Consider the following 21,914-nt stretch of genomic DNA (forward strand, 5'->3'; position numbering starts at 1 on the left):
CTTCTAGCCAACAGAACATGGCAAGGGTGAGGGGGCAGTCACTCTGTTGATCAGGTTATATTTTATAAGGCAAAGGTATGAGGAGGTTACTCCTGTGATTATGTTGTTACATGACTCCATCTTAGGAGATCAGAGCTAGATAGTATCCTGAATTCTGCCAACATCCAGAATGAGCTTGGAAGAAGACCCCAAGATCCAGATGAGAATGCAGCCCAGCCAACACACTGACTGCAGCCTTGTGGAACCCTGAGCAGAGGACCCAGCTAAGCAAGTCCAGAATCCTAACTCATAGAAACTGTGAAATAAGAAATGTGTGCTGTTTTAAGCCACTGTGTTTGTGATCATTTGTAACACAGCAATAGAATACTAATATAGAGTGACAGCCAATATAATAAAAATAAGATACCCTCTCCATTTATTATGTTCTACTATGTATTAGAGTGTAAAATGATACTGGAATTGAGCATTCCCTTCTGTAACTCCTTTAATGATTTATGATTGTAACATACTGTACTGCCTTATTATAAGTCATATTAATGTTTACTACTGTCCTATTCATTATCATCTAATAATGCTTACTATCATTATCATGCCTTAATTAAAGTATCTATGAAAGAAGGGTTGTTATTTTTCCTAATAACAACATCAAGTAAAACAAACAACAAAACCAAATATTATGATAACATATTAAATATATTTAACTTTCCAGTTTTATTTTAATTTTACGTTAAGTAATATTTATATATATTTAATAATTATAATAAATATATTTAACTATATAAGTATACATATTTAAGAATTAAACTACATATAAATATTTAAATATCAGCCTATAAATATCAGTCTTTTGAATGAATGATTTATAAATATCCTTTAAAAAATCCTTTAGTTAAGGAAAAAAAGGCAGGACTAAAGGAGTCCTTATTCTAAGCCCTGTGCCATCTGTGGTGGAAAATACTCACCACCCCCCTCCCACCACTGCTGATTTGGGGCTTGTGCATGTGACATGCTTTGGGCGATATGTGAGTAGATGTGACATAAGCAGGTATGTGAAAAGACTTGCACAGTCAACCCTGCCCCCTTGTACTTCTGTCATTACGATAACATGTTTTGGCTGGTCTGTGGGTCCATGAAGGATAAGATACATGTAGAGCAGGGCTGATCAAGTTGAGCGCAACCTATGTTGGTCAGACCACAGCAGGGTGACTGAGCCCAGGCGAAATCACCTATTGCCCACCCGAACCTCACAGATGCATGACCCATAATAAATGATTGTTCTTTTAAGTCAGTGGGTTTTAGAATTGTTCGTTAGGCAGGAAGAACTGATCCAGACATATGGCAAAAGAAATACACTTCCCTTACAAATGGTGTTTCCTGTACAGATTTTTCTTCTTTATCTGTCCCTTGATCTTGAAGCTTGGATTACTCTAGGGTCTACCCTACTTGCCCTTTTGGGAACCACTAGGGAAACTCCTTTAGAGTCAGCCTCCTCCTCCCTACGCAGACTTCATTGAAGCTTCTGTTATTTTGCTGTTTCATACAACTAGAGCTACTGGAATTCAGGTAAGCAGAACCATGAAAAGCAGGACCATTGCTGAGGAAAGTCACAGCAGGTCACTGGTATCTTTTTTCTTTTTTTGGTATGACAGACTGAGACGTTGTTGCCTGGAAAGAACTTAGCCTAAGGAAAGAAAGCATTAAGAAACCCAAGATTGGTGAGATAATACCCAGAATTACAGTTGTTGGGAGAGAGAGCAGAGAAAATAGAAGGTCAGTGTAATCTTTTTTTCTTCTCAAGTAACACTTTATTTAATTTTAAGGATTTTTCAAAAAATAAAATAATAAACATCTGTCTTTTTATCATATTTTCTTGAAGCTTTTAAAAAAATAAAACGAACATTATAGAAAAAGCTAAAGTCCCTTTTGATAACTACCCTCTATGTGATTCCTTTCTCTTCTCAGATGTAATCACTATTATGAGTGCGAATCGTTTTAGGCCTTGTTACTTTGTAAGTGTAATATTTAGTACAGCTGAGATACTAGCCATACAGTTATCTCCTTTTCCAGCTCTCAATGACTCATATTTACGTCCAGGAAAGAAAGAAGATATAAACAAAAGTTGAAAGAGCTAGTTTTAGGGGAAAAAAATTTATATTTAAGACACAGGAAGAGCATGTGGTAGAAAGTGTGGGAAAGAAATTCTCTCTACTTGAACAGAGCAGCATTAGTGCAATACTATAGGGCCAAGGTAAAATGATACACCATCACAAAAGGCAGTACCACCGCCAACAGCAGTGCACTCAGCAGCACTCAGCAGCACTCAGCTTCCGTGGACGGAGCACAAATGCTGCTGATGGGGAACAAAACAGTTTTCTTGAGTGGACGTCAACTGTTTCATCAGTAGGAGTAGTCAGAGGCAACATCAGCCATTCTAGAATAGGAGCCCCTGGAATCATCAGCAGCCCTCTCAGTGGTAGCGCTGGTGACTGGAGAAAGGCAGTGGAAGCTACCCGAGTTACCATAGGCTGGACAGTGAAACATCCCCGAGGACTTTCAGAAATTTTGACAAGGTCCAGAGGTTAGGGAAAAGTAGGAGCTAACCAGAGAAATGCTGTTTGTTACCTTTAATATTATATAATTCACAGTGTCTAGTAAAGTATTAACAATAAAGAAGATAACTACGTAGGGAAAGGATTCTTGCTTTAGCATGAGACCCTAACAGGTTGTATCCTGTTGGATTATACACAATGGAGTCAGCTCAGCGGCCAGAAAGGCCTCAAGTCTTGGTCTCAGATTGCCAGTACCTTCAAATGCCTGCAGGAAGTAAAAGAAAGTCCTCCCTGATGAAGATGACATCATCTTAGGTTTCAAATTATCGCTACAACTAATTTTTCAAATATGTTTAGCAAACAATCAGTGATAATGAAGCAAAACTCCTGTGTCTGGCCAAGGCAGAATAAGTGGTTTAGAAATATCCTTCCCACTGGAGAAAACAGTTAAAGCAACTGCTTTCAGGGAGTAGACACTAGGCAGCATAAAACTGTAAACTCAGAGATAAGGGAAATCCGTTATGCGACCTCCATGATTCTCAGCTCTCTTCCTGTGTGTAATTTCAATACATAGCATAGAGCACTGAAGTACAGAGTACGGGGGTCCTGCTGAGCTGAAGTGGAAGGTATCAGAACTTGAAGCAGCTAAGATCACTGAAATCTGCAGGGCAGGGCAGGGCATTGGAAAGAAGAGAGACAGAGAAAGGGTCCTACAATTCCCTGGGAGGGTCCCTGTCAGTCTGTGGCTAAGAGTTTGACAAAACACAAATTGCTGGGCTCTATCTCCAGAATTTCTGACTCAGTAGGTCTGAATGGACCCTACAAATATATATTTCTATCAAGTTCCCAGATGATACGGATATTCCTGACTCAGGCCACACTGAGAAAAATTATTGAGCAAAAGACAGTGTAAGTTAAAAATAAAGTAAACCCACATCTACTAAACCTTTCTTACTCATTCCAAGTCACCAAAGCATCAAAATAAAATGTCTGAGGATACAGGAAAAATGTATAATTAACTCTACATAAAATCAACAACTTCTGTGATAAATAAAACTGCTTAAGGTTTTGACAACCTACCTGTAGATCTTTCACATTTGGGAAAGGAATTCCTACTGTTATGACAGCACGGGCATTATCATCTGAGAAATCCAGACCCTCACTCACTTTACCACGACAAACTGCTACCAGGAGGGCTCCATCTTAAGCAACAGAAAATAAACAATTTCAAAAGCACACTCAAAATTCCCAGAACTTGCTTATTCTTGTCATTTTGAAAATATCTGATTATTAAGTAATTATAAAATTTAAAAGAATCAAAATTCAAAACTATCATTAAGATAAAGTTTTTATAGTTCAGTGTCTTTAAGTAAAGGGAAACAAAATCGCACTTAGTTGCAGCATGGTAAACAAATTTACAAACTGTGTATCTCCCAGTTAAACTACACAGAAAAACCACCTCAAAGTAGTAACTTGCATGTGAACTGAGTAATTGTGAACCAACTGCTTTTTTATCTTTAAAATAATTGAAATTGAAATCACTACCTTTACCATCTGTATGTAAAGTTCTCAAAATGATTTAAATAACTCTAATTTATACTGTATATCACATTGAATCAATATTATATTGAAAAGTATTTAAAACACAAATACACAGAACTCTGTGTATAATCTTCCTACACAAGGATATGGACAATTGTTATATCTTTATGCTGTTGTATTGTTCATAAAATATTACTATTAGCCCTTCCTGCCAAACTTTTTATGGGCATTTTCTAACTTTGAAATTTAGCCTACAGTTATGTCTTGAAAGCCCAATTTTACCTTATGTAATAAAATATAAGCATAAAGTATATTATTTGAATCAAACTGTAGGGCTCATTTGGCTAGTAAGAAAAATATTCATGCATACTCTACCTGCCTTCTTTCACAAAATATATGAGGTAGTGTAAAGAAGACCATGGGATAACACCTGAATGCATGCCATTTCTTAAAACTGAACTGGCACCCACAAGTGAAAATATTTAGAAAGCAACTACAAATAAAAGAATTTCTTCACTTTTTTTTCACATAGGATTATAAAATATAATTTTCCTCTTAACTGCAATTCATTTAAAAAAGATAACACAAAATTCTAATAGCACCAACTTTTTCCACCTTATGGTAAAAAAATCTTTTTCTCATTGATCATCAAATAATCTCCAATTACCTCTCTCTCCTTTGTGCTTGATCGCATCATAGTACACCTGAAGTAATTCATCAAAATCAGTTTTTTCTCCTCCCTGTGGTTCTACGATGACTGTCTTCACCAACTCCAGATTATGCCATAAACCAGTGGAGAGCCAACGTTCTTTTAACTTTTCTAATAACTGAAAAGGGGAAAGAAAAAAAGCTTTTTTGTCCAACTGAAAAACTTACTTTGGTTTGCTGAAAGACAATGTGACTACAATGTGACTATGGCAAGAATATTAACCTTCCTGCGTTTTATTACATAAAATGAGGAAAACAATTATATGTCATAGAGTTGTAAGTGGGTAAATTCATTCACCGGTCTAGAAAGCTTTGAGTGATGCCTGGCACACAATAAGAGCTCCATAAATGTCAGCTGCTGTGGATGTTGCTACATTACTATTGCTACTAACGTTACTGCTGCTACTGCTACTACTTCCATCATTGCTATCTTGGGGATTTCAAAAGCAGGAAAAAAATTACTCCCGTCAAAGTTGATCAATTTTAAGCTATCTCTTTAAATCTAAGGTGAACGTCTTAATATCCTTAACTAAAGATTCTTTAAATGAAGATTCTTTAAGATCATTTTATCTCACCCATAGGCATCTATGCCATTTGAAAATTTGATCATCATTAAATAAGCTGAATCAAGTAAATACATAAACAGAGACAGGCAGCCAACAAGTAGAAAATATAAAGGCACAAATGGAACACTTAAAAAAACCACATGCTAGATTACAAAAGGACTTTCAATAAATTTCAAAGAATTTTTATCAGATTAACTACAATTCTAACAACAATGCAATTTTAGATTAAAAGTCAATAATATAAAGTTAGTGGGGAAAAAATCAAACAAACATACAAGCCCAACACTAAAGATTATATTCTTAAATTTTTAGCTATGAGTGATTTTAAAAAGCACCCATAATTCAAAACATGCTGGATGCAGTAAAGGCAACACTTAGAAACATGCTTATAAAACCTGAAATGTGTTTATTTACAAAATTTGAAACTAATTGAATTAAGCATTCTTTTTAAAAAGCTAGAAAATTAAACAGTAAATGTAAAGAAAGTAGAAATTAACAATAAATATAAGAACTGAAATAAATAAAAAAGACAAAACCAGTTGAGATTATTACAATTTAAATTGAACTATTTTACATACTTGTTTTATGCAGAGTTCAATGCAATATAGACCAGTTACTGTTAATATCGGCAAGCACCAAGAAATTACTCCAAATTCTCTAGAGAACAAAAACTCATTTTTGTGATGGCTTATTTCCTCAGAATTTTACCTTATCTATTTTCAGAAACAATGAGATCACAAAACAGTTTTTTTTAAATCACTACTATGGTCTAAATGTTGGGTCCCTCAAAAATTTCTATGTTGTAATCCTAATCCCTGAAGATGAAAGCCTCTGAGAGGTGATTAGGTCATGAGGGTGGGGCCTTCACAACTGGGACTAGCGCTCTCATAAAAGAGATCCCACAGAGCTCACTTGCCCTGTCTACCACCTGTGGACACAGCAAGAAGACACTGGCTTCCGATAGGAAGAGGGCCCTCACCCAACCATGCTGGCACCCTAGTTTCAGACTTGCAGCCTCCAGAGCTGTGACAAATTAATTTCCATTGTTTCCAAGCTACCAGGTCTGTGGTGTTTTGTTACAGCAGACAGAATAGACTAAGAAAAATCGCTAATTAGGAAAATAGTTCATTGCGTATTATGCAGTGATCAGGATATCTGGATCCATAAATATAAAAAATTCCCCAAAACATTTTACTAACAGGTTAAAAAAATAGGGCTATTAATCATTTTAAAATCTTTTTTTATTTTGAGTGCCTCAACAGTTGGCTATTAAAATTTGCTTTTTGAATGTGCACTTCAAAGTTTCTCACCAGTGCTAGAAAGTATTAAAACTCCTGGAAGTATACAGAGCTACCTACAGTACATGCCTGAGAGTCACACTGTAGCTTCAATTGAAAGGACAAGACTACTATAAAGTCAATAATGTTCAGAAAAATAGATTACTTTCTATAAACCCAGATGAAATGTGTCATGAATTTGCATAACTGTTGATTCTTACAACACAGGTAACATTTCATCTCTGATTCCTTGAGTCTGAGATAATAACAACTTCCTATACTATAGGCTTTGAACATTCAAGATCTAGAGAAATATTTCACATTTTACTTAAGGAAGACCATTAAGCTGATGATTCCAAAATTTATTCCATAAAATCTACTTAAGAAAGGAAGTCTGAGAAATAACAAAGCAATTGGTTCAAAATATAAAATTCCCCCCCAAAGAAATCCAGCAGGGATTTTTTTTTCCCATTATACAGAATAGAATTCCAAACATCAAAGTTGTACATGATGTAGAAAACATCTAACTCTGAGTTTACAAAAGCTTAGAAAATTTTAAAGTAGGTATGATATATGCAATGTTTCAAAATTTGTTTTAATGGATGAAGAAAAAAGACATTTTATTTACTGGTTTTGGATTCTAAGAACCTCAGAAATTTATGGATAATGAAAATGGCCACAGGTTCATAAATAAATCGTGAATATCACAATTAAAAAGAACAATATGCACTATTAATCATTTAAAAAAAAACATTTATGGGGGGAGGGTATAGCTCAAGTGGTAGAGTGCATGTTTCGCATGCATGAGGTCCTGGCTTTAATCCCCAGTACTTTCTCCAAAAACAAACAAAGAAACAAATAAATAAACAAACTTAATTACCCCCCTCCAAAAAACCAAACAAATAAATAAATGAATAAAATTTTTTTTAATTAAAAAACATTTATAGCAAATATAAATTAAATCATCACGTTACTGGGTCTTTAAGCTTTAAAGTTCTTTAATTCTATTACATTTTTAAAACTGAACTGTCAGGGCATAATACTTACATATAAGATTGTAATTAGGAGAGAACAGAAGGAGAAAGGTGGGGCACACAAAAACAAGCTACTTCTAGGTTTGCATTAGAGCTGAAAAATTTTTCGCTAATGCAAATTTTATAACTTGGACAAAATGTTTTCCCTATATAGAAATCATCCAAATTTAGTTTAATAAAAAGGAAGAACTATTTTAATTATCCAAACATAGCTAAGAAGTTATTAAGCTAATTTTTTTCAAGAAAAATTTCATGCAATCTGACATCAATTAGCCTTTCCAAAGTGTCATACCATTTACAGCCAGATTCAGAGTTATATTTTGGGCAACTCAAGCAAAGCTGAGGCGACAAGGGACAAAGTGTTGATTATGACTAGGGGAACTCTTGTTCAGCAACTTGCTCTTCAGTTGTTACCTATTCTTAATGTGTTAGTGAGAAAATGGAGAAATTGGAAATCTCATACGCTGTGGTAGGAATACAAAATGGTGCAGGTGCTTTGAAAAAAGTCTGGCACTTCTTCAAAAGGTTAAACATAGAGCTACCATATGACCCAGCAATTACACTCATAATTAAATTCCCAAGAGAAATGAAAAAATGTCCACACAAAAATTTATACATGAGTGTTCACAGCAGCCTTATTCATAACATCCAACAAGTAGAAAAATCCAAGTATCTTTCAACTGATTAATGGCTACGTAAAATATGGTATTTCATACAGTGTAATATTATTTGGCCATAAAAATGAAGTACGGATGCATGCTACAACCGGGATGTACTCTGAAAACAACATACAAAGTGAAAGAAGCCAGACAGAAAAGACTACATATATAATTCCATTTATATGAGAGTTCCAGAATAGGCAAATGTATAGAGACAAAAGTAAATTAGAGGTTGCCTGGGGCTGGGGAAGGGAGAAAGTTTGAAGGAAGACAGGGGATTAATGAGCATCACTCTTCTTTGAAGAGTAATGAAAATGTTCTAAAATTAGTGATGAGTTATAGAACTTCGTGAATCTAATTTAAAAAACCACCAAATTGTACACTTTAAAATAAGTGAGCCGTATGGTATGCAAATTGTATCACAGTAAAGATATTTTATTAAATCAATGATAAATAGGATATACAACTTCCAAACCACTAACGGGGAGGAAAGGACAAAAACCCAAGCCAATAGAATAAGATAAACAAGAAGGGAAAAGAAGTAAAAGAAAACATAAAATAAATAGAAAATAAGTCCAAATATGCCTAAAATCAAAGCAAACACAAATTTAATTCATTTATTAAAAATGAGACAATCAGATTGTTTGGAAGAAAGGGAGGGAAGAAGGAAAGGAGAGGCAAGATAAAAAAGAAAACCAGCTATATGTTGTTTATCAATAGAGACACAAAATTATACCACAAAGATTTCTTGAAAATGATGAAGATATGAAAAAAGATATGCAAGGAATATACTTATCAAAAGAAATCAAGTGTATGACAGTCATAAAAAATAGACTTCAAAGCAAAAAGCTTTAAAAAAAAAGAAAACGATAGGTGTACATTCCATATACATAAAAAGTGCATCTACCAAAAAGAATCGCAATCATGAATCTTAATGCATTTAAGACACAGTTTGAAAATATGGAAAGAAAAAAAGGTAAGAAATACAATGATAAACTGAGCAATTCCCTAAATACCATAGAGGACTTCATACCTCTCTAAGATATCTACAGATGAATTAGATGAAATTAGTATGAGTATAGAAGATTTAAACTTGTAAGAATCATCAACCTTACTCTAGTATATGTAGAAAATTTGGTGCTGAATGGAAAATAATAATTCTTTTCAACCATGGAGCAATATGTATAAATTCACAAAGGACGTATCAATAAATTTTAAAAATCTGGAATCATATACAGATTCACTGAAAACAGATATTAACAGAAAGGTCACTTACATCCAAATGAAATAAATTTATCTACACAGAGATCAGAAAAAAAATTCCATACAAATTCTAGGTTCAAGAGGAAAACAAAATGGAAAAAAAAAATTACTTTGAAACATTTTAGCTATTCTAGGTCCTTTGCTTTTCCATATGAATTTTAGAATCAGCTTGTCATTTTCTACAGAATGTCAACAGCAGCATTATTTAAACAACAGAACATAAAAACAAATAAAATTAGAAATAATCAAAATATTTACTAAAGGTAATATGTAAATTGTGTTAGAGTCATACAACAGATTATAAAAAGCAATGAAAAGAACTGTTGTGGATTAGTAAAAAAACAAATTAATGGTAAAAATTATACACAATTTTTTAAAAACTCAGAAAAAGCAAAACTAAGTAACATATAATTTAGGAATATATTTGTTTTGTGAAACATGTATGTGGTAAAGTCACTTAAAAAAAGAAAGAATGATAATTATAAACTTCATGACCATTATTAACTCTGTAAGGGTGAGCAAAGTGATGGGAACTTGAAGGGGTATCCAGATGGGTTTAACAATATTTAGTTCTCAAGTGACAGTTTTGATGTTTTCATTTTATTAATACACTTCATAATTCAAATATATATTACATGTGACCTTATATAAATGTGAAATATGCATTTCTTGTGAATGCTATTAGTAATACCAGGACAGCAGGAATAGAGGATGAAGAAAACAAATAAAAACAAAAATATTAATCCCTACAATGTTCCAGAAACAGCATCAGAAATCTAAGAATAAAGCAGAGAACATCACAGAGAAAGTCCCTACCTTCATGGCCCTCATATTATGTTGAGAGAATACTACATTCCTAAAGATGCAGAATAAGTATGGCCTGAAACTTCAAAATTCATATTTATAGCCCAGATTGTTCCTCTGCATGCTATACTCATAGGTCCAATGGCCTGATAAAATTCACCAATTAAAAATCTCAAAGGCACCTGAAACGTCTCATACAAGACCAGATTTATAATATTCCAGTGTTTATTATCAACAAAGGACATCAGCATTCACTGAGTTGCCTTTACTAGAACATTGAGTCATCCTAAACAACTCCCTCTCCCCCTCATCACCTATATTCAATCTATTACCAAACCCTGTTGATGTCTGTCTTCCAAATCTCTCTCCATATCTAAAGCCACCACTTCAATCCAAGCTGTCATAATCCCCTGAAGAATTACTCCAACAGTTTCCTAACTCGATTTCCTCTTTCTTATCTATCACTCCCAGGTCTTTACATCTCAGCCCAGAGCAGTATTTTCAAAATACAAATCTTACCACTTCATCTACTCACATCTCCACTTTAAAAATTCAATAAAGGGTGAGTCAACAGACCCTCCTTGCCTCCATGGAAACACTGATTCAACCACAACACATGGACCAATTACTGTTGTGAGAAATCCAGAAAACAGTTAAGAGGCTCTTGCTTCCCAGATGAATATGAAACAAGCTGCATTGAAGATGGTAGGAAAATTCGTGGCATAACCTTTCCCTTAGTCCCTCCCCCTAGCTCAGCATAGTGCAATTGGGAGAAAAATTCCAACTCCAAGATTCTCCCTGAGGGGGTTAAAAGAAGACTGAAATACACATTTAATGTGCAGACTTTCAGGGCGGTTGCCCAGGGGACTGGTTTCTGTCTTGCCTGAATCTATGCACTGACAGGAAATGGTGCCAGGTTGGAGGCCTCTGAGTACAAAGGCAAAGGTTTAGATTAGCCATAGTCTCTTTCTCTGGCTCAGCAATTAACTACTGTGATAAACCCCTCAACTCCCAGTTTCTCTCTGAGGAGAGAAATTATTGGACCATATGTCCAATGTTCAACTTTTTCAGGGAGCTGAGAGACTAGTTTCTGTGTCACATATCTCAGAGTACTGACAATAGCCTGCATACGCTAGATGCCAAGGGGCCACTGAGAATAAAGGAGAGCCAGGCAGCTCGCTTGCTACTCCAGAGGACTAACAGACAGAGGCCAATACAGTGTGGTGTCCTCTACCTTGGAAGGGAGAAGAGTGAAGTACGTACAACATTCCAGCTTTTGGGGTACTGTGTGAGGGACTGGTTTCTGTCTTGTCCAACTCCGAGAGCTGATGAGACCTGGCATATTCTAAAAGGCTGCTGAGAGCAAAAGAGAGCTGGGTGGCTTGCAGCAGCTCCAGAGAACTTGTAGTACTGCTAACCAAAACCAGAGGGAAGGAAAACTTATGAGCTCTTGAAAAACAGAAACTGGAAAATCCTTCTAATTAGGAACTTACACACACAAGTCAAGAGAAGGCACACCCACAGAAAAAGTTTGAGAGGCCGCCAGAATCTGTAGCTGAGCTGAATGGTGAAGATATTTCCCTGTACAGAGCCAGTCCATAAAAGACTGAGAGAAGTGGCTATTTTTTCAGATGGGTAGATACAAACACAAAGTTACATGAAACACAAAGAAACTAGGGAAAATGGCCCAATCAAAGGAACAAAATAAACTCCAGGAACCAACCATATAGAAATGGAGGCATATGAATTACCTGACAAAGAATTCAAAATAACCATCATAAAGATTCTCAACAAGCTCAGGAAAATGATACATGAACAAAATGAGAATTTCAAAAAAGAGATAGAAAATATAAAAAAGAACCAAACAAATTTTGGAGCTAAAGAATATGATAATTGAGTTGAAAAATTCACCAGAGTATAAATAAATGAAATAGAGAATAGAACAAAACAGAGAAATGAAAGTGTGTTTTTTGAAGATCAACAAAATTGACAAATCTTTAGCTAACCTGACTAAGGAAAAAAAAAAAAAAGCAGCTTCAAATTATTTAAACTACACAAGAAAGTAGAAATTTTACAAAAATAAAAAAGATTTCCATACTATGAATAACTGCACCAAACTGGTATGTAATGAATAAATTCCTAGAAACACACAACATACAAAAACTGAATCGTCGGGGACTGCAGCTAATATTTTAAGTAACTGTAAATGGAGTGTAATCTTTATAAATTGTATAAAAAATTTTAACATAATAAATTTTTAAAAATAAAATTCTTAGAACACTGAATTATGAACAGAAAATATGAATTGACTTACACAAGTAGAGATTAAATCAGTAATCAAAAACCTTTCAGCAAAGAAAAGCCCTAGACCAGATGGCTTCACTGATGAATTCCATCTAATATTAAAAAGAATTAATATCAATCCTTTTCACACTGAACCAAAAAACTGATGAAGAGAGAACATTTCCTAACTCATTCTAGAGGCCAGCATTGCCCTGATACCAAAGGCAGATAAAAACACTGAAGTCCAAGAAACTACAGACTACTATTCTTTATAAATATTGATGCAAAAATCCTCAACATATACTAGCAAACAAAATGCAGCAACATACCAAAAGTATTATACATCATGACCAATTGGGATTTCCTCCTGGAATGCAAGAGTTGTTCAACATATGAAAATCCATCAATGTAATACACAACATTAATAGAATGAAGGAAAAAAATACATGAACATCTTAATTGATGCAAAAAATCATTTGACAAAATTCAATACCTTTTCATGATAAAAACAGTCAAACTAGGAAGGGAAGGAAGCTTTCTAAACATACTAAAGGTCATATATGAAAAGCCCACTTCTAATATTATACTCTGTGATAAACAGCTGAAAGCTTTTCTCCTAAAATCAGGAACAAAGATGCCCCAATTGTGCCACTTCAATTAAACAGAGCAATTAGGCATGAAAAAGAAATAAAAGGTATCCAAATTGGAAAAGAAGAAGTAAAACTATCTGTTCACAGATGACATGGTCTTAAATCTAGAAAAACCTAATCCCCCACCAAACACACATACACGTCACAAACCAAAAACATTTGTTAGAGCTAATAAATGAAATCAGTAAAGTTGCAGTATACAAAATCAGTATGCAAAAATTGGCTCATTTCTATATACTAACAATGAACAACCATAAAAGGAAATTTCTAAGAATACAATTCCATTCACAATATCATCACAAAGAATAGAATATTTAGGAATAATTTTAACCAAGGGGTGAAATATTTGTACACTGAAAACTAAAAAACTGATGAAAGAAATGAAAGAAACATAAATAAATGGACAGACATCCAATGTTCATGTACTGGAACATTTAACATTATTAATGTGACAATAATAACTTAATCAATTTACAGATTCAGTCAATCCTTAACAAAATCTTTTTTTTTTTTTTTGCAGAACAAGAAAAATTTATCTTTTTTTAATTGAAGTAGAGTCAGTTACAATGTGTCAATTTCTGGTGCACAGCATAATGTCCCTGTCATGCATATATATATATATATATATACATATTTTCATTTTCATATTCTTTTTCATTAAAGGTTATTACAAGATATTGAATATGTTTCCCTGTGCTATACAGAAGAAATTTGTTTTTTATCTATTTTTATATATAGTGGTTAACATTCGCAAATCTCAAACTTCCAAATTTATCTCTTCCCATCCCCTTTCCCCAGTAACCATAGATTGTTTACAATGTCTGCAAGTCTGTTTCTTTTGTATGTGTGTGTATTAGGGGTCTCTTTTTTTCTCTTTTTCTTTTTCAGGTTCCACATATAAGTGATATCATATGGTATTTTTCTTTCTCTTTCGGGCTTACTTCACTTAGAATGCCGATCTCAGGCCCATCCACGTTGCTATAAACAGCATTATTTTATTGCTGAGTAGTATTCCATAAATATACCACAGCATCTTTATCCAGTCATCTGTAAATGGTCATTTAGGTTGCTTCCATGTCTTGGCTATTGTAAACAGTGCTGTGTGAACACTGGGGTGCATGAATCTTTTTGAATTAGAGTTCCCTCCAAATATATGCCCAGGAGTGGGATTGCTCAATCATAGGGTAAGTCTATTTTAAGTTTTTCTGAGGAATCTCTATATTGTTTTCCATAATAGCTGCATCAAACTACATTCTCACCAGCAGTGTAGGAGGGTTCCCTAAGAAAAACTCGTATTAAAATTCATATGGAATCAAAAGGGATCCCAAATAGCCAAAACAATCTTGAAAGAAAAAGAACAAAGTTGGAGGACTCACTTTTCTTAATTTCAAAACTTACTACAAATATACAGCAATCAGTGTTCTACTGGCATAAGGACAGACATATAGACTAATGGAATAGAATAGGGAGCCCAGAAATAAGCCCTTGCATATATGGTCACCTGATTTTCAATCAGGGTGCCAAGACCATTCGATGAGGAAAAGGAATCTTTTCAACAAATGATGCTGGGAAAACTGGATAGAACATGTTAAAAAAAAAAAGTTAAACCTTACCTACTATATATAAATTAACTCAAAATTATCAAAAACTTAAGTGTAAGACCTGAACTATTAAACTATTTGAAAAAAACATAGAGCAAAATATTCAGGACATTGGTTTTGGCAATGATTTCTTGCATACGAAACCAAAAGCACAGGCAACAAAGAAAAGACATTCAGATGGCCAATAGGCACATGAAAAGATGCTCAGTATTGTTATTAGAGAAATGCAAATCAAAATTACAATGAGGTGTCACCTCACACCAATGAGAATGGCCATCACTAAAACATTCACAAATAATAAATGCTGGAGAGGGTGTGGAGAAAAAGGAACCCTCCTACAGTGGGAATGTAAATCAGTGAAGCCACTATGGAGGACAGTATGGAGGGTTCCTTAAAAAACTAAAAATAGACTTACCATATGATTCAGCAATCCCACTCCTAGGCATGTATCTGGAGAAAACTATAATTCGAAAAGACACACGCACCCCAGGGTTCACAGGAGCACTATTTACGATAGCCAAGACATGGAAACAAGCAAAATGTCCACTGATACATGACTGGATAAAGATGTGGTATATATAAACAAAGGAATATTGCTCAGCCATAAAAAAGAATGAAATAATGCCATTTGCAGCAACATGGATGGACCTAGAAATTATAATATTAAGTGAAGTAAGTCTGAGAAAAACAAGTATCATATGATATCACTTATACGTGGAATCTAAAAAAAAAAAGATACAAATTCTATTTACAAACCAAAAACAGACTCATGGACATAGAAAACAAACTATGGTTCCCAAATGGGAAAGGGCGGGGAAGGATAAATTAGGGGTTGGGGATTAACAGACACATGTTACTATACATAAAATAGATGAACAACAAGGACCTACTGTGTAGCACAGGGAACTATATTCAATTTCTTGTAATAACATAATGGAAAAGAATCTGAAAAGAAAAATATATACGTATGTATATGTATTATTGAATCACTCTGCTGTACACCTGAAACTAACATTGTAAATCAACTAAGCTTCAATAAAAAATTATTTTAAAAAAGTTTTAAATCCCAAAGCAAAAAAATATATATAATATTAGTGCTGATAAAATATTTAGCTTTTAAACAATAAATTTAATATAAGGAACTGTGTTTATTTATTAATGGCAGTTGCAGGGAGGTTGGTGGGAGTTGCACTAAAGTGTACTGTTGTGATTTTACAAAGTATAGTAATTACTGTAATATTTTATTGAATTATTAATATCTACTATGGCTGCAGAAACATAAGCTTCTGCAGTCAAATTCATTTCAAGATTTCCTTTTTCCTCTTAAAAAAGAAACCACAAACCACACCCCAAGAAAACAAAACAAAAAAAGAAAAGCATAGAAGAATTAAACTTTATCAAAATTTAAGAAAAAACTTTCATGTGTCAAAACACACTATCAAGAAAGTGAAGAGGTAAGCCACAGAATGGGAAAAAATATTTGCAAGTCATTTACCTGGTAAGAGATTAATATCCAGAATGTATAAAGAATTCCTACAACTCAAAAACAAATAATCCAATTAAAAAATGGGCAGAGGACTTTGAATAGGCATTTCTCCAAAGAAGAGACAGAAATGACCGATAGGCACATGAAAAGATGCACAACTTCATTAATTATTAGGAACATGCAAATCAAAACTACAGTGAGATACCACCTGACACCCATTAGGATGGCTACATCAAAAAAGCAGAAAATAAGTGTTGGCAAGGATGTGGAGAAATTGGAATACTCGTACATTGCTAGTGAAATGTAAAATGGTACAGCCACTATGGAAAACAGTTTGGCTGTTCCTCCAAAAATTATAAACATAAAATTACCATATGATATAGCAATTCCCCTCCTAGGTGTACCATCAAAAGAACCAAAGGCAAGGATTCAGACAGTTGTATATCAATGTTCATAGCAGCCTTACTCACAATAGCCAGAAGGTGGAAACAACTCAAGCATCTATCAACAATGAAGAGATAAAGTAGTAAATACATCCAATGAAATAATATTCAGCCATAAAAAATGAAATTCTGATAACATGGCACAATGTGGATGATCCTGAAAACATTATGGTAAATGAAATAAGCCAGACACAAAAGGATAAATATGGTATGATTCCATTTTTATGAGGTGCCCAGAATAGACAAATTCAAAGAGGATGTAAGTTGTCAGGATCTGAGGGGAGGAGAGAATGAGGAGTTATTATTCAATGAATACAGAGTTTCTGATTAGGATGATGAAGATGTTTTGGAAATGGGTAATAGTGATGGTTGTACAATGCTGCAAATGTACTTAAAGACACTGAATTGTACAATTAAAAATGATTAAATGGCAAGTTTCATGTTATATATATTTTACCACCATTTTATAAATGGAAAAAATATAAACACACCCTCACATGCATAAAAAAACTAGTAACAAATGTATCAACAAGGATAAATACAAATCTATAGATACTAGGTTAAAAAAGCAAGCCATAGATAAACAACACACAAATGATTTCATTTATATAAAGTTCAGAAACAATATATTATTTAAGAGTATATAATATATAATTACATATACATATATACTATTTTTAAAAAAACAAGCAAAACTAATATCTCTACAGATGGGAGAACATGACTGTGAAGGGGCACATACAGACCTCTAATACACAAGTAACGTTCTACTTCTTAAGCTGAGTGATGGGTCTTTTGTGTTCATTATTTTATATTTAAAATGTGCATATATTAGTTTTATACACTTATTTGCACGTTATATTTCACAATTAAAAACATAAAGACTGAACAACATTACTCTGGTATTAATGTGGATGAGTTAGAGGAGGAGTTAGACTGGGTACATTTAGGTTAGTAATACAATAATCCAGAGATAGATGTAGCTTGAATTAGAATATGTTAAAAAAATTATACAAAACCTGAGAGTAAAGTGAAAAAACAAAATAAAACAGCATAACCTGTCAATTTCATATGAAGGCAAAGATCCATCCAAGGATTGAACAGTGAAATGTACTTTATTGAACTCACTGTATACTGTTGATTAAGAGCCAGACTTATTGAAATTACTTTTTTTTTAAATTGAAGTACAGTCAATTACAATGTGTTAATTTCTGGCATACAGCACAATGTCCCAGTTATGTGTATACATACATGTATTAACATATATTTTTGTCCAGTAGAAATGCAAATGATTTCTGTCCAAGAGGAAAGATAACCCCAAAGGTTACAGTTTATCGACAGAGTACATTAACCAGATTTGTATTCAGGCCTGTGATCTTATATTCTATTCCTTTATTAAGTTGTCTATAAGTACAAAGCTCCTTAAATGCTCCCTGAATTTGCTTTAATATCATACTCATTCCCTCATTAATCAATATATTGAATAAATTCTTTGACAGGTGTTCACTCTATATTTAATGTGAGTCATGATTTCACCTTTTTGAAATTATACTGTAGAAAAAGAAAAGTAAACAGATTATAAAAATATTTAAAACTTAAAATGAACAATGTGTGATATTAGATTGAATATGATAGGAAAGGGAGAAAAAGATTCGTAGATGCCCCCTAGTTATCTAATTAGTCCAAATATAAACTGTGGTACCATTCACTCATAAAAGCAACACTGGAAAAGGAGGAAAGATTGTAATTTTGACACCTTTGAAATACTCATATTGATATGTTGATCTAGCAATGGAATATATGGGTGTAGTGATATTTATATATATTTGATCTTTGTCCCTGTTTCTATTGTACAGAGCTTCTAAAACTTCTGGGATTTCCTGAGCAATAAGAGCTATAGGGGGAATCATTTGCTCTCAGTTCCTGAAACAGCTCCAGAGTCGCAAAGGTGAAATGATTTATTCACAGCAAGCCCCTTTCAACCACACCTGAGTGCATGTCAATCAGGTGACTCTTGGCCCGCCCACAGGTAATCTAAGGATGGTGGCTGGTTGCCAGCGGAACTGTGATATTGTGATTTATAAGAAAAATATATATTTCGTTATTCAGATAATCAAATATATTGCTCATACATATTTTGTCTTCATCCACTGCTCCTGGCTCACAGGTTCCCTAACTTTTGGAATTTCCTAAGTGTTGTAATAAAGATGTCTTATGTTAATGAGGTGACTTTTGGAAAGCACCTAAGGATAGGAGCTAGTTGTCAGTGGGGCCAACCATGTGATCAGAGGGATGAAGCTTTCAGTTCCACCCCTTCTGTTGTTAGGGACCCTGCCCTACTATCTCTCTATCTGGTTTCTGATTAGTATCCTTTAAGATCCTTTTATAATAAGTTGGAGTGAGTAAACAAGTTTTCCTGAGTTCTGTGAGCTGTTCTAGCAAATTAATCGAATCCGAGGAATGGGTCATGGAAACCTCTGGTGTACAGCCAATCTGTCAGAAGTACAGGTAACAACGTGGGGTTGTGACTGGTGTCTGAAATGGAGGGTGGGCTTGTGGAATGGGGCCCTTTACCTGTGGAATCTCATTCTGTCTCTGGGTAGCTAGTGTCAGAATTGAGTTGAATTCTTGACTATCCTGCCGGTGTCCAAGAATTGCTTGTTGGTGTAGGGAAGCTTAAACACACAGAGACAGATAGACAGACACACACACATCCACACACACACACTTTCAGTACATCTCTGACCTCCAGGGAGAGGACAGGGGCTAGAGGTTGAGTCACCTGCCAATGGCCAATGCTTTAACCAATCATGCCTATGTAATGAAGCCTACATGAAAACCAAAAAGAATGGGAGTCCAGAGAGCTTCTGGGTTAGTGAATGCATCCACATGTCAGAGGGTTGGTATACCCCAGTTCTATGAGGACAGAAGCTCCTGTGCTTGGGTCCCTTCCAGACCTCACTCCATATACTTCACGTGGCTGTTCATTTGTATCTTTTATAATATCCTTTATAATAACTGGTAAATGTAAGTCAGCGTTTCTCTGAGTTCTGTAAACCTCTCTAGCAAATTAATTGAACTTGAGGAAGGGGTTGTGGGAGCCTCCAATTTATAGCCAGTCAATCAGATACACAGGTAACAACCTGGACAGATGAAACTGGTATGCGACGTGGGGGCAGTCTTGTGGGATGGAGCCCTTAACCTCTGGTATCCGATGCCATGCTCTAGGTAGATATTGTCATAATTGAGTTAAACCGAAGGACATCGTGCTGGTGTCGCAGAATGCTTGATGTACTGAAACCCACACATCAGGTGTCAGAAACTGTGCTGTAGTAGATTACTGAGAGTAGGGGAGACACAAAGAGCTGTTTTTCCTTTTGAATGTAGTACTTAGAGGTCACAATTGAATTATAAATTGAGAATCCAAGACAACAGATGTTACTAAAAGAATGAACATAGATGAGATTGACCAGCAGTAGAGTACAAATTTTTTTTAAAAAGCCCAGCAAGAAAATCTTATTCCCTCTCTTTCTATCGTACTGCACATCCAATCCATCAGCAAATTCTGCCGGCACTACTTTCAAATGATGTCTAGACTCCAAATACTGCTACCACAGTGGTCCAAGCCACCACCATCTCTCATGTGAGTTCCTACAGTAGACTCTTACACAGTCACTTTGCTTCTCCTTAGGCTCTCTACAGTCCATTTTCCATCTAGCAGCCAGCACAGTCCTTTTAAAATTAAGTCTAAAGCCTCCAATGGCTTCCTATTGCATTCAGAATAAAATCCGGATCCTTACTGAGGCTCGATTGTACCCCAGCTACTTCTCTGATGTCATGCTCTGTTATACTCACCTGACCACTCCTCCGCTCCAGCTAGAGTAGCCTTACTGTGGATCAAACAAACCAGGCACTCTTCTACCACAGGGTTCTCTCTGTCTGAACATTCTTCCCTTAGATCAGAGCGGTTTGCTTCCCCACTTCCTTTTAGGGTTTGCTCAATGTCACCTTCTCTAACAAGCCCCCCAGAGTCTCCTAGTGAGACTCTCTTCCAGGCTTGCAGACGGCCACCTTGCTTTTCCTCTGTGCTCACACGGTGTAGGGGAAAGAGAAAGATTTCTGGCACCTCTTTTTATAGGGACACTAATGCTACCAGATCAGGGCTCTACCCTTATGATCTCATTTACTCTTAATTACTTCCTTAGAGACCCCATTTCCAAATACAGCCACACTGCAGGTTAGGGCTTCAACACTTGAATTTGGGAAGGACACAAACATTCAGTCCATGACACCGTCTACTATGTTACTGTCTTTCTATGTGTCTGGTTTATTTTCTCTCACCCCTGGAATATAATCTCCATAAGGACAATGATTTTTGTTTTGCTCACTGCTAATTTTCCAGTACCTAGAACAGAACCTGACATGTAGAAAGTATGCAATAAATATTTGTTGAATGAATTTAATAAATGAATTTTAAAAAGAAGGTTCAAAAGAACAGAAGGTCAGGGAGTGGAGAGTGGGTACAGCTCAGTGGTAGAGCACATGCTTACCATGCATGAGGTCCTGGGTTCAATCCCCAGTATCTCCATTAATGAAAACAATATAATAAAATAAAATCTTAAAAAAGAACGGAAGGTTGGGGGTGGGGGTAAGAAGGGAAAAAATTAAAAAACCTGTAAAGTCAGTGCCAAAATCATTAATAAAAGAGTATTCACGTGATTTGAAAGATGTCAATAAAGGTGAAGGGGAAAGGATGACATGATTAAAAGACATGAGCTCAGAGATGAGTTTTTCTTGATGATTTTCTCTCTTTCCTTCCTTCCTTCCTTGCTTCTTTTTTTCCCTTCCTGCCTGCTTCCCTTCCTTCCTTCAGAAAAAAATGGAGAAAGCAAAATTAGAAAGAGCAATGGAAAGTAAATAGGATACCAAACCTGAGGTACTCCAGAGAAAAAACCAGTCACAACATGAAAGGGCTGATAAGGAAATGACATGCCCTCTGGGTACACCTAGATTTCAGTTCAGGTAAGGAGGTACAAGGAACACTGAAAA

At 35.0% G+C, this 21,914-nt stretch overlaps 1 protein-coding gene and 1 non-coding gene across 2 annotated transcripts in view; one reads left to right on the top strand and one right to left on the bottom strand.

Annotated features, from left to right (window-relative positions):
- The window catches only part of BRIP1 (BRCA1 interacting protein C-terminal helicase 1), a 136,900-nt gene that overhangs the window by 37,280 nt on the left and 77,706 nt on the right, over nt 1–21,914 (bottom strand). Inside the window, 2 exon segments of the mRNA XM_032498371.1 lie at nt 3,630–3,751; nt 4,759–4,918. Of these exon segments, the coding sequence (XP_032354262.1) occupies nt 3,630–3,751; nt 4,759–4,918 (282 nt within the window).
- Nucleotides 21,382–21,453, top strand: TRNAG-ACC. The gene has a single exon. It is a non-coding gene; the product is annotated as a tRNA-Gly (tRNA).

The sequence above is a fragment of the Camelus ferus genome, chromosome 16 (genome assembly GCF_009834535.1).
Source record: "Camelus ferus isolate YT-003-E chromosome 16, BCGSAC_Cfer_1.0, whole genome shotgun sequence".
Taxonomy (NCBI): Eukaryota; Metazoa; Chordata; class Mammalia; order Artiodactyla; family Camelidae; genus Camelus; species Camelus ferus.